At 46.6% G+C, this 11,382-nt stretch overlaps 2 protein-coding genes across 2 annotated transcripts in view; both read left to right on the forward strand.

The window, feature by feature from the left end:
* The window catches only part of LOC119353962 (pheophytinase, chloroplastic-like), an 8,178-nt gene extending 4,043 nt beyond the window's left edge, over nucleotides 1-4,135 (forward strand). Inside the window, exons 3-9 of the mRNA XM_037620663.1 lie at nucleotides 1,322-1,530; nucleotides 1,786-1,930; nucleotides 2,007-2,079; nucleotides 2,971-3,117; nucleotides 3,196-3,321; nucleotides 3,439-3,625; nucleotides 3,721-4,135. Of these exons, the coding sequence (XP_037476560.1) occupies nucleotides 1,322-1,530; nucleotides 1,786-1,930; nucleotides 2,007-2,079; nucleotides 2,971-3,117; nucleotides 3,196-3,321; nucleotides 3,439-3,498 (760 nt within the window). The 3' untranslated portion in view covers nucleotides 3,499-3,625; nucleotides 3,721-4,135. The remainder of the gene's footprint in view (nucleotides 1-1,321; nucleotides 1,531-1,785; nucleotides 1,931-2,006; nucleotides 2,080-2,970; nucleotides 3,118-3,195; nucleotides 3,322-3,438; nucleotides 3,626-3,720) is intronic.
* A 3,394-nt stretch (nucleotides 4,136-7,529) lies between these two features.
* On the forward strand, nucleotides 7,530-10,659 carry LOC119353963. Its single transcript, XM_037620664.1, has 2 exons — nucleotides 7,530-7,905; nucleotides 8,809-10,659. The coding sequence occupies exons 1-2, from the start codon at nucleotides 7,797-7,799 to the stop codon at nucleotides 10,353-10,355; spliced, it is 1,656 nt and encodes a 551-aa protein (XP_037476561.1). The 5' UTR covers nucleotides 7,530-7,796; the 3' UTR covers nucleotides 10,356-10,659.
* The last annotated feature ends 723 nt before the right edge of the window (nucleotides 10,660-11,382 follow it).

Genomic DNA, 11,382 nt, shown 5'->3' on the forward strand with positions numbered 1-11,382 from the left:
GTGTCCATGTATAGGCCTCTTGAGCCATACCTCTTAGCCTATTCACGTGTTGACCCCACGTCACACGTGAGAGGGGGTACTGAAGTGTATATGTGGATTGCCTAGCCCAATCCATAAGTTCGGACTTTTGGTTGCATTGGCTAGTGCACAAAGCTTGGCATTGCTCAGGTGATGCAGTTGCTGATGTGCCTAACAGACAGGGGCAATTGGAGTAAATATTAAAGTCATTCTGTGCTGCACTAATTACCTGAAACATAGAGATGTTGTCATCCTTGGCAAATGAGTGTAGTTCTGGATATTTGCTGTGCACAATATTGCCATTTCATATATCTTTACATAACGTCATAGTTTTTCCATCACTAGCAGTACAAGATGCAAGCCCTCTGAACAGATCATTTGATCCCAAATAATCTCCACCAAAATGATCCCTTGGGTACAGCTGCATGGGGGACTCTATTTTCAGTATAGTAGGCATTCCATAGCAGATTTACCCATGGGATGTTTGCATGGTTATAAAAGTTGTGGAGGAGGGTGGTGTTTCGAGCCCAGAGATTTAGAACACCAAGTCCACCTTGTTCTTTAGGTCTGAATATATATCTTTTTAGCTAGCAATGTGTTTACCTATTTTGTGAATATCTTTACCATATCATAGGAACTGTCTGGGTGATTTTTCATCATGTTGTATGATGGTGATATGAACTTTAAAGGTGCACATAGCATGTATTCATGGAAGAAATGACACAATTGATTTAAGTGAGTCTGCCAGAGTATATTAGTTCTTCTGTTAGAATCATTAAACTGGGCTAGTGGTAGGATCACGGTGGTGCATTCCTGCCGACCAAGGTTCAACTCCAGTCATGATGGAATTTCTGGTATCTCACCTGAGGCTGGCCATAGTGGGAATAACTTAGCTAGTAACATAACGCATCCCAAGGCAAATTTGCTTATATGGCAAGTAGTTAATGAGGAGAGAGATGTTTGTGTAACATAATATATTACCGTAACATAACACACCCCAAGACAAAATGAGTCTACATCTAAATAATTGAAGGTTTGCATGATACTACACATATGTTACTACCCACTATGGAGGTACTAACATGGACTAGTGACATATGCATGTTACTGGTCTAAGTTATTTCCCACTATGACCAGCCTCAGACAGGGGTGGGCTCTACCTTAATTTAATTCCATGAGGTCTCTCCCCTGTTAGACTGGGTTTCTTTTTCTTTTGTTAGAATCATAATGTTTCCTCTCCCCTGTAAGTTAGCCGTCTTCCATTTTCTTAGGAACCTTGTACTTATTTCTCTTCTTTTCTCAGTGACCATTGGCGGAAAAATATTCCTGTTCTTGCCATGGCAAATAGAGTTTATGCAATTGATCTAATTGGCTATGGGTATTCTGATAAACCTAATCCACGTGAGTTCGAAGAGAGCTTTTATACTTTTGAGACTTGGGGAGAACAGTTGAATACATTTTGTGCTGAAGTTGTCAAGAGTGATGCTTTCTTCATATGCAATTCAATTGGAGGTATGTTGGATGTTTATGCAGAGCAATGGAACATTCTATTTTTTTATATAGCCAATGAATTTATAGCAATATCCTGGCTCAGAAATTAAAAGTGTTAATATTTCTAATTATTACCATGATGAGTAAATGAATGACGCTGATTAAAATTAGATTGATCAACAATCTTGTGTTTATTTATTTATATATGAACTGAGGACGATTTATTTTAGCAGAAACATCTTTCTTAACCCTTGCAGTTGTTTCATTATTCTGCAGGGCTTGTTGGTCTGCAGGCAGCTGTTATGGAACCCCAAACATGCAAAGGTATTGTTTTATTGGATATTTCATTAAGGATGCTTCATATCAATAAGCAGCCATGGTTTGGAAGGCCTTTCATCAGATCATTTCAAAATCTCCTAAGGTAACTCACATTTTATGCTTTCTCGTTATCTTGGTTTGCACTGGTAGTTTGGTATAGTGCCTTTTCTGATTGTCAGGAACACTGTTATTGGGAAGCTCTTCTTTAATGCTGTTGCAACACCAGAATCCGTGAAAAATATTCTTTGTCAGGTAATTATTTTAACCTACTATCTTTATAAAGATACTATACAGCATAATATTCAGATGGCGAACATCATGAATAGGTAGAAGCAAAAGGTCTGGATTGCTCCAATTGAATCATATGAGGAGAAACAAATCCTTCTCTAAATACAATTAGATGTGCCATAAACATTACTAGTATTGGAGCTAAGGCCTGTAAGCTTGATCTGAAACTGAAAGCTACTATAAGCTTAAGCTCTAAACCAAAATCATGCCTATAAGCTTGCCTTTCTCCATCTGAGAGAAAATTTTACAATTTATTACTCAATTCATTTTCCATAAGACTGGCAAAGTGTATTCTTCCCAGCAATATGTATGTTTGCCCCATTGAAGTTGCAGTATAGCTTATTTATTTATTTATTTATCTCTTATGTAGAAGTTTGTATAAGATAATTTGTATCACATTTATGTATGTCATTCAGTTTAGAATATGCCTGATGGCACATTATTTTGAATCTGATAAGGGAAGAGATATGATATGCATGCATGTTATAGCAAGCATGTGAGTTGTATACCTTGCATTCTAGAGGACAGCTTCATTTGGCTTAATTACACGCTAATAGGATTTCCCTCCCAGAAACTTGCAACTGAAACAGCTTCATGCAAATAAAAGAATACAATATCGGACTTTTTTCATGAACCACCTAATAATACCATGCTTTGGTTTAATCGTCTCTGAAGTACAGAATGTGATTTTCTGTTTTACTTATTTCAAGTTCGCTTGGATAGTTTCACTTACATTGGAACTTATTTTATCAACCTTTTCTGTTTTAGTTATTTAAAGTTTGCTTGGATATTTCACTTACATTGGGACTTATTTTCTCTATCTTTGCTTTTTTTCGAATTCTGCTGAAATTCCAGTGTTACCATGACACATCCGCTGTCACAGATGAATTGGTTCAGATGATCTTGCAGCCAGGGCTTGATCCCGGTGCTGTGGATGTATTCCTTGAGTTCATCTGCTATTCTGGAGGTCCTCTACCTGAAGACTTACTTCCCATGGTGAAGGTTAGGATTCCCCAGTTGTGTGATTGACCGTTTCTTTCGATTTTGTTAGTATATAAGGTTTTGTTTTGGATTGTGCAGTGTCCAGTTTTGGTAGCTTGGGGAGAGAAGGATCCATGGGAGCCTGTGGAACTTGGAAGAGCCTACGGGTCTTTTGATGCTGTCGAAGATTTTGTTGTCCTCCCGAATGTTGGACACTGCCCTCAGGTGCTCTATCAGAAGCTGGGTTTAGTCGAATATTTTTGTACTGTAATCTAGCATTTTAGTAACCATCTGTATGCATCAAGTAACATCTGTCTCACTTGTTTGTATTTGTCCTTGCAGGATGAAGCACCTGAGCTTGTAAATCCACTTGTTGAATCATTTGTTAAGCTCCATAGTTAGTACGTACATGGGTAGATTGTTTCCTATTTACATGGGTACATGGTCAACTCGAGCGAAGAGTTGCTGGAATATGGGGATGCCAATTTTACTTGAGGATCACAAACGGTCCATTCTTTTGTAGGCCGTGGTAAGAATTTTTACCACAAACACTTGATGTGAAATCGTTGTAGAAAATACTGCATTGCTTATTTCATTGGGAAAATTTGCAATTTCTCTCTGCAGAACTTCCATTTGAGCACTGACAGGAAACACATTTATAGCTGAGGTATGAGACATGAGGAGGAACTATCTTATTTCATCTTATTACAGCAGAAGAACCAGTCTCCTCAGAACGGAGATCAGTATGAGCAGCACAGGTGTTTTATTCTGGTCGAAACTGTTGGAGGTTCATCGAAAGTGAACGCAAGTTCATATATATGTATATAATTTGGAGAAGTAGTGGCTAATTTTCGTCCTTGTCTGCATAGTCAAAGTTACCTATCTTTTCACTTGAGGTTTCTTTGCATACAGAAGAAGAGATTTGAAGTGATCTACAGTATCTTAAGTAAAAAGTATTTTCTCCCCTAGGAATGCTTGACCAAAATTTTAAAATTTTCACTACTATTACTATTTTCAATGCAACACTCTTGGTTGCGCTTTTCTGTATTGTTCGAGCAGGTTTTAAAATTCTGGCATACTTTTTGTTTCACATACGTGTGTATCTGCACAGTATTTGTTTTGTATTCAGTTCTGACAATATCTACTTCCATTTCCATTTCTGGGATTTCCATATTCGTCTCTGCTTCCGCTGAGAATAGGAAAGTAATTGCGGCATAAAGCTTGCCCGTCATGACGTCGGCGGCTAGGTTTTGCCCGCCACCCCTCTATCCTCCGGATACGTGTCTCTCATACTTTTGCACCAAAGTTTACGGGGCCACATTTCATCATTTCATTTTCAAAAATTCACCACGTTGTAAGTTAGTAATAGTGCATTTTCATTATCGTGCGTGGAATGCTTCCTGGCCCGCCCCCCTTCTAATTTCTTCAGCCCTGACAGGAGCACACGAACGGTTCATCCATTGAAATCAATGCCAGGACAAAGTCGGAAATGGATGTTCTAGTCGCATATTCTCGCGAGTTATTTGGCTACTTTTTTCTCCACCTAGGAACTACTACTACTACAAACTAAACTGCAGGCTGCCCCCATGAATGTGAACGCTTGCACAGTCCCACTGGGAGACAAGGCTCGTTCATCCCCGAATACCCGGCTGATAATTGGTCAGCTGCCCCGCGTGATTGGTGTGTGAACCAACTAAACAAACCAACACGCAGAGCATGAACGTCTTTCTTATTCCAAACCATCCCTCGACGAAGGCCCGGCCGTGGCCGCCCTGTCGTCATGCCAACCACTACGCGCATGTTGCAATAATGTGGCATATTAAGTCTCCGCCTTCTTGTCGAGATCGATGCATGTGTTTGTCTTACTACTTACTACTACAATGCAGCTCATATCCCGTACCTAGCGGCGGATGGTGGCTTTTTGCCGCACGTTTTATTTATAGTCTCTCCACGTCCAACGATCCCTTGTACGCTGGCTGGTCTCCAACTAACACACGTCCGGGCCGGTAGTCCAGACGGGCACGAAACACTAAACAACGCACCTTGTATGCACGCATGGAAAGTGAGGTTGGTGTCTTGATGCAGATGATGAGATGGATAATGGATGAGACCAGAGCAGACTTGTGTTCTCCCGGGGGTGGAAGAGCCGTCAAGCCAAGCCATACTTAGAGCATATCCAACAGCCGCGCTAAGTGCCGCGTACAAAAAACATGTTTGCCACGCGCGTTTCGGCTGGTTTAGCGCGCCCGCCTGCGCTGGCTCCAGCAGCCGCGTTATAATGCAGCGCGCGCGCGCCGCTCCAGCAGAGCGCAAAAATACAGCACGCGACCACATATACATGTATTATGAGCAAAAATGATCAAACAAACAAAATAAATCAACAATAAATAGTTCAATTTCGTTACCATTACAACTCAAACAAATAGTTTATCGTTCAGTACAACAAATGCAATAAACACAACAGATAGTTCATGAACAATACAGTGTCGAATGCAGATATCATCATGCTCTTTGTCGTCCATGCCATGCCCACCACTCTGCAATCAAATCATTCTGAAGTTCATTGTGCGTTGCGGGACGCCGAATGGCATGATAGGAGGCAATAAAACGGGCTACCCTTTCAGCCCTTCGTCGCACTCGCACGGGATATCCCAAGAGCTCATACTGTGAGTAGTCTAAATCTTGGCCACGCTCATTCTCGATGATCATGTTGTGCATGATCACACAAGCGTGCATGATGTATCAAAGCATTTTTTGATCCCAAAATCTAGCCGGTCCTCTCACAATAGCAAATTGGGCTTGCAAAATCCCAAATGCTCTCTCCACATCTTTTCTAGCCGCCGCATGAGCATTGTGGAAGTCAAGATTTTTCTTACCTTCCAGCTTTTTCAACGGCTTCATGAAGGTTTGCCACTTTGGATAGATGCCATCCACTAGATAATATCCATAGTTGTACGTACGGCCATTTACTACAAACTGCACCGGTGGCAACTCACCGTTTGCAATCTTATTCATCAGTGGTGACCGGTTGACAACATTGATGTCATTCAAAGATCCAGGCATTCCAAAGAATGCATGCCAAATCCAAGTCTCCTGATCGGCCACCGCTTCAAGGATTATAGTGGAACCCTTTTTTGGCCGTGGAATTGTCCATGCCATGCCTTTGGACAATTCTTCCAACTCCAATACATGCAATCTATTAAGCCAAGCATGCCAAGAAAACCGCGAGCTTTGTTCATCGCCAATAGCCTTGCGATGTCTTCAGCATTGGGAGATCTCAAATACTCCTCGCCAAACACTTGCACAATTCCCACTGCAAAGCGCTTGACACACATGATGGCTTGGCTCTCACCCATAGCCAAGTGATCATCAACAAGATCAGCCGGTATACCGTATGCCAACATACGTAAAGCGGCTGTCACCTTCTGAAAGGTGCTATGCCCGAGCTCTCCGGCGGCATTCCTCCTTTGCTGAAAAAAACGGTCATGGCTCGCTAGTTTCTCTGCAATGCGCCTGAACAACTCGGTGCTCATCGTAAACCGGCGACGAAAATACGACTCGGGGTATATGGGATTCTCCGCAAAATAATGCCTGATCAATCTGTTGTGGGCATCGATCCCATCCCTCCAAATTTTCTGCCGACCCATAACCGAATCACCGTGCTTTGGTTTTTTTTATATGCATAGCTAGGATCATTGCAAGATCCTCCTCCTCTTCCATATCAAATTCTTCTTCGGAAGAATCATACGACGAACTCATCTACAATGTTCAATACTATACTATAAAAACTACAATTCAAAACATGCATCAAATTCATGAAGTTTGAGCAATACATACCTTGTAGGCGTTTTGTCAAACACCTTGCGGGCGCGGCGCGGCAGCGAGCGCTCGGGCGCTGTTCCTCGGACGACGGAGGCGCGCGAGCGCCGGCGGGACTAGGAGGGGATGGGGCGGAAGCGCGGGCGCGCGGGGATAGGCCGGGGAAGCCTGAACGGTCGCCGGAGGGCGCGAGCGGCGGCGGCGGTGCGGCCGGACGGGGGGTGGAAGTGGGAGAGGAAGTGCGGGCGCGAGCGCTGGAGTGTGCCGCGCGCTGCAGCGGGCGCCCGAAATACACCGCGCCCAACCCGTTATAGCGCGCGCGCCGTTTTTGCGCGCCCGCTGAAGCGACCCACCGCGTTGCGCGCGCTAAAACAACCTAATTTGCGACGCGGGGCTAGTTTAGCGCGGCTATTGGAGATGCTCGTACTCAAGGCCAGCAAAGCAAAGCAAGGCCAGAGCGAAAGCCAGGCCGGGCTACGAGAAGTGAAGTCATCGGCAATAAAAGCACCCTGCTTACTTGCAAGTAACCACAGGCCACGGACAGCCATTGTGTCTATGCATAGTTTCTTAGACAGGGGTAGCACAGGTACGTAGCCAATAAGCCAGCGGTCTTTGCCAAGCCGGCGCCGAAAGGGACAGGTAGGCAGACTCCCTGCCAAGAGCCACCCATTTAAAGGCACGCCATTGGCGTTCGCTTCGTGCACGCCTCGAGCAAGCAAGCCAGCCTCGCTCGGCCTAGGTTTCTCGATCGAGCTAGGGATCGAGATCAGACGACCCGTGCACGCCTCGAGCAAGCAAGCCAGCCTCGCTCGGCCTAGGTTTCTCGATCCTCCCGCCGCCGTCGTCATCCTCGTCGTTGCTGTCCTCGTCGGTGGCCGGCAATGCAGAGGGGCAGGTCGTGGTTCGGCTGTGTGCCCATGAGCACGGCGGCGCTGCCCGTGGAGAGGGATTTTGATCTTCCTGCGGTGAAGCCGTCGTGGCCCTCGTCCGGTACGTTTGCATGTTCATGCCATGTCTTTTTGCTCTTCTTCTCATGAAATAGTAGTTAAGAAGCGGACTAATTTAGGCATGTCGAGGATGCTAGCTTTGGCTGAAACTACGAAGTGAACAAAATTGCTCTATAGTATTAATGTAAACTCATTACGACATAGAGTACGTGATCAAGTTGGCGAGAATATGGATAATACTCCCTTCATTCCAAAATATAGTGCACCCACGCTTCCCGAGGTCCAACTTTGACCATAAATTTAACCAACGAGACCAACTGCGGGGGAAGAAAAAAACTATATAATTGAAAACTTCTTTTGAATACGAATTCACTGATATAATTTTTGCTCCCGCCGCAATCGGTCTTGATAGTTAAATTTATAGTCAAAGTTGAAGCACGGGGATAGAGGAAGCACTATATTGTGAAATGGAGGGAGTACACGCAAGCCAGGAGCATATTCCTGACCCATCGATCACATCAACATGTTTTGGACGTTATGCCTTGTCTTCATTCAGAATAACATTAGTGTGTAATTTCTGTTTTCTGTTATTGGTTAATTATTACGACTTACAAATTTGTGTGCCGGACACAAATATGCCGATCATATCCACAATTTGTTTAGATGTCATATAAGAGCATAATTCAGTACTCCGGCAAAAAAAATGTAGTCCATGAATTCAGTATTCCACAATTTGTTTAGATGTCATATAAGAGTACTTCTTACAATTAGCTAGTCGTATATTCCCGCAAAAAATGTAGTCGTATAAATCGGCCTCAAAATCCCACCACATGTTGAGTTCTTGCACTTACTATTGTGTTTAACTAACTAGTCCGAACTTTCATTAGCATGGTTTTGTGCACTCTGAAACATTTTGGTTGACCGCTGGCATGCATTGCTGTTCCAGCCTCAGATGGAGGATTCGCAAAGGGCAGCATCGACCTGGGAGGCATGGAGGTGCGCCAAGTCACCACCTTCGCCAAGGTCTGGTCCACCACGCAGGGCGGCCAAGACGGCCTCGGCGCCACCTTCTTCAAGCCGGCGCCTGTCCCGGCCGGATTCCACGCGCTCGGACACTACGCGCAGCCCAACAACCGGCCGCTCTTCGGCCACGTCCTCGTCGCCCGGGACGCGTCCGGCACCGGGGCGCTCCTTGCCCCGCCGCTGGACTACGCCCTTGTCTGGTCCAGCGGCCAGGACGATGGCGCGGGCTTCTTCTGGCTCCCGACGCCGCCCGATGGCTACAAGGCCGTCGGCGTGGCGGTCACGGCCACCAAGGATAAGCCGCAGCCCGGAGAGGTCATGTGCGTCCGCGCCGACTTCACCGACGCGTGCGAGGCCGAGGAGTCGGTGTGGGGCAGCGACAAGGACGGCTTCAGCGCCACCGGCCTGAGACCCGCGGTTCGCGGCATCGACGCCCGCGGCGTGCACACCGGCACGTTCCTTGCACGAAGCAACGCCGCGCCGGCGAGCGCCTCGGCCTTGGCGTGTCTCAAGAACAACAGCGCGGCTTACACGTCGTGCATGCCCGACCTGCCTCAGCTGAACGCCGTCCTCGCGGCCTACTCGCCGCACGTGTACCTCCACCCCAGCGACCCGTATCTCCCTTCGTCGGTCACGTGGTTCTTCGAGAACGGCGCGCTGCTGTACCAGAAGGGCAACCCGACGCCGACGCCCGTGGCCGCCGACGGGTCCAACCTCCCGCAGGGCGGCGGCAACGACGACGCCTACTGGCTGGACCTGCCGGCGGACGCCGGCCAGAAGGAGCGGGTCAAGAAGGGCGACCTTGCCGGCGCCAAGGCGTACGTGCAGGCGAAGCCGATGCTGGGAGGGACGGCGACGGACCTCGCCTTGTTCTTCTTCTACCCGTTCAACGGCCCCGCGCGGGCCAAGGTCGGGCCCCTCACCATCCCGCTCGGCATGATCGGCGAGCACGTCGGCGACTGGGAGCACCTGACGCTGCGCGTGAGCAACTTCTCCGGCGAGCTCCTCCGGATGTACTTCTCCCAGCACAGCACGGGCGCCTGGGCGGACGCGTCGCAGCTGGAGTACCTCGACGGCCGGCCGGTGGCGTACGCGTCGCGCCACGGCCATGCCTTCTACCCCAGGGAGGGGATGGTGCTGCAGGGGGACTCGAAGCTCGGGGTCGGGATAAGGAACGACTGCGCCAAGGGGAGCAGGTTGGACACCGGCGGCGGGCGGTGCGAGCTGGTGTCGGCGGAGTACCTCGGCGCTGCCGGGAAGGTGGCCGAGCCGGCGTGGCTCGGGTTCGAGAGGGGGTGGGGGCCGAGGGAGGAGTACGACATAGGCCGCGAGATCAACCGTGCGGCGAGGATCCTGCCGCGCGCCATCAAGGAGCGGCTGGCTCAGCTAGTGAACAAGCTGCTGGTCGGGGAAGGCCCCACGGGGCCCAAGATGAAGGGCAGCTGGAGAAACGACGAGAGGGATCCCTGAAACGTTTCCGCTCATTGCATGCGCCGGGACCGTTCTCTAACCGTCGTCGTCCGATCGATATTATGCGTTGATCTGACGGTCAGAGACCATGCCCTCTCGCTAGGACTATCTCAAAAAACCCAATGATTACGTACAAAAGAAAATCAGCAGTGTAATTTGTTCTTGGGTAGATGTGTTCTACTGTACATTCGTGCAATGTGTTGTCATCTGTTGTTTCTTTTTTCGTAACAGGTGTTTTAATTATGTGTGTGTTGTGTTGACTGTGCCGGGATTCTTTGGTTGTAGTTATTCTTTATTCATATTACTCCCTTTGTTTCTTGTTAGTCTGCATATAAAATTTGTCTGAAGTCAAGCTTTATAAAGTTTGAGCAATATTTCAGTAACAAATATCGTCATTGACAATAAGAAATCAATATCATTAGATGGATCATGAAATTAATTTTCATATGGAGTATATACTTTAGTAGGAGTACTGTAGATGTTGAATAATTTTTAATATAATTTTGGTCAACCCATATGTAGTTTGACTTAAAATAGATCTATATGCGACGGAGAAGAAACGGATGGAGTACTACATAGGACCAGATAATGGTTAAGTGACTGGAAAATATTTTGGGTCAGTCATTTTTCCATCTACCATTCAATACGACAAGTGAGAACAAAAAAAATCATATACTACAAAAATTGACTGACTGATTTTATTTTTATTCAGTCGATTTCCTCACACAACCCAACTCATACATTTGCACACAAAAACGATTAGAAGCCCAAAAACACTAACTGGGCTGAAGCAGCCTACAACCCTCTAATCCAATAACAACATAAAAAAGGCACCAATTGTCAGACTGCACATAGTTGTCACTGCTACAACCTACTTTTTTAGGGGTTAAACCAATCTTTATTACTCAAAGTCCATATGGGGTGAAATACAAAACAGATCATGGGGTTGGCATAATCGGACATGGCGTCCCTGATCAACAGAATGTGCATCCACGTCCCCGGCTGCGGTGGCTCAGCTGCCACACGC

The sequence above is a fragment of the Triticum dicoccoides genome, chromosome 2A (genome assembly GCF_002162155.2).
Source record: "Triticum dicoccoides isolate Atlit2015 ecotype Zavitan chromosome 2A, WEW_v2.0, whole genome shotgun sequence".
In the NCBI taxonomy this organism is placed as follows: domain Eukaryota; kingdom Viridiplantae; phylum Streptophyta; class Magnoliopsida; order Poales; family Poaceae; genus Triticum; species Triticum dicoccoides.

What these genes read in the sequence shown, in the direction of transcription:
- LOC119353963 (XM_037620664.1), top strand. Translation starts at nt 7,797, where the DNA reads ATGCAGAGGGGCAGGTCGTGGTTCGGCTGTGTGCCCATGAGCACGGCG. An exon ending in GCCGTCGTGGCCCTCGTCCG is followed by an intron (nt 7,906 to 8,808) that starts GTACGTTTGCAT and finishes TTGCTGTTCCAG; the next exon opens with CCTCAGATGGAGGATTCGCA.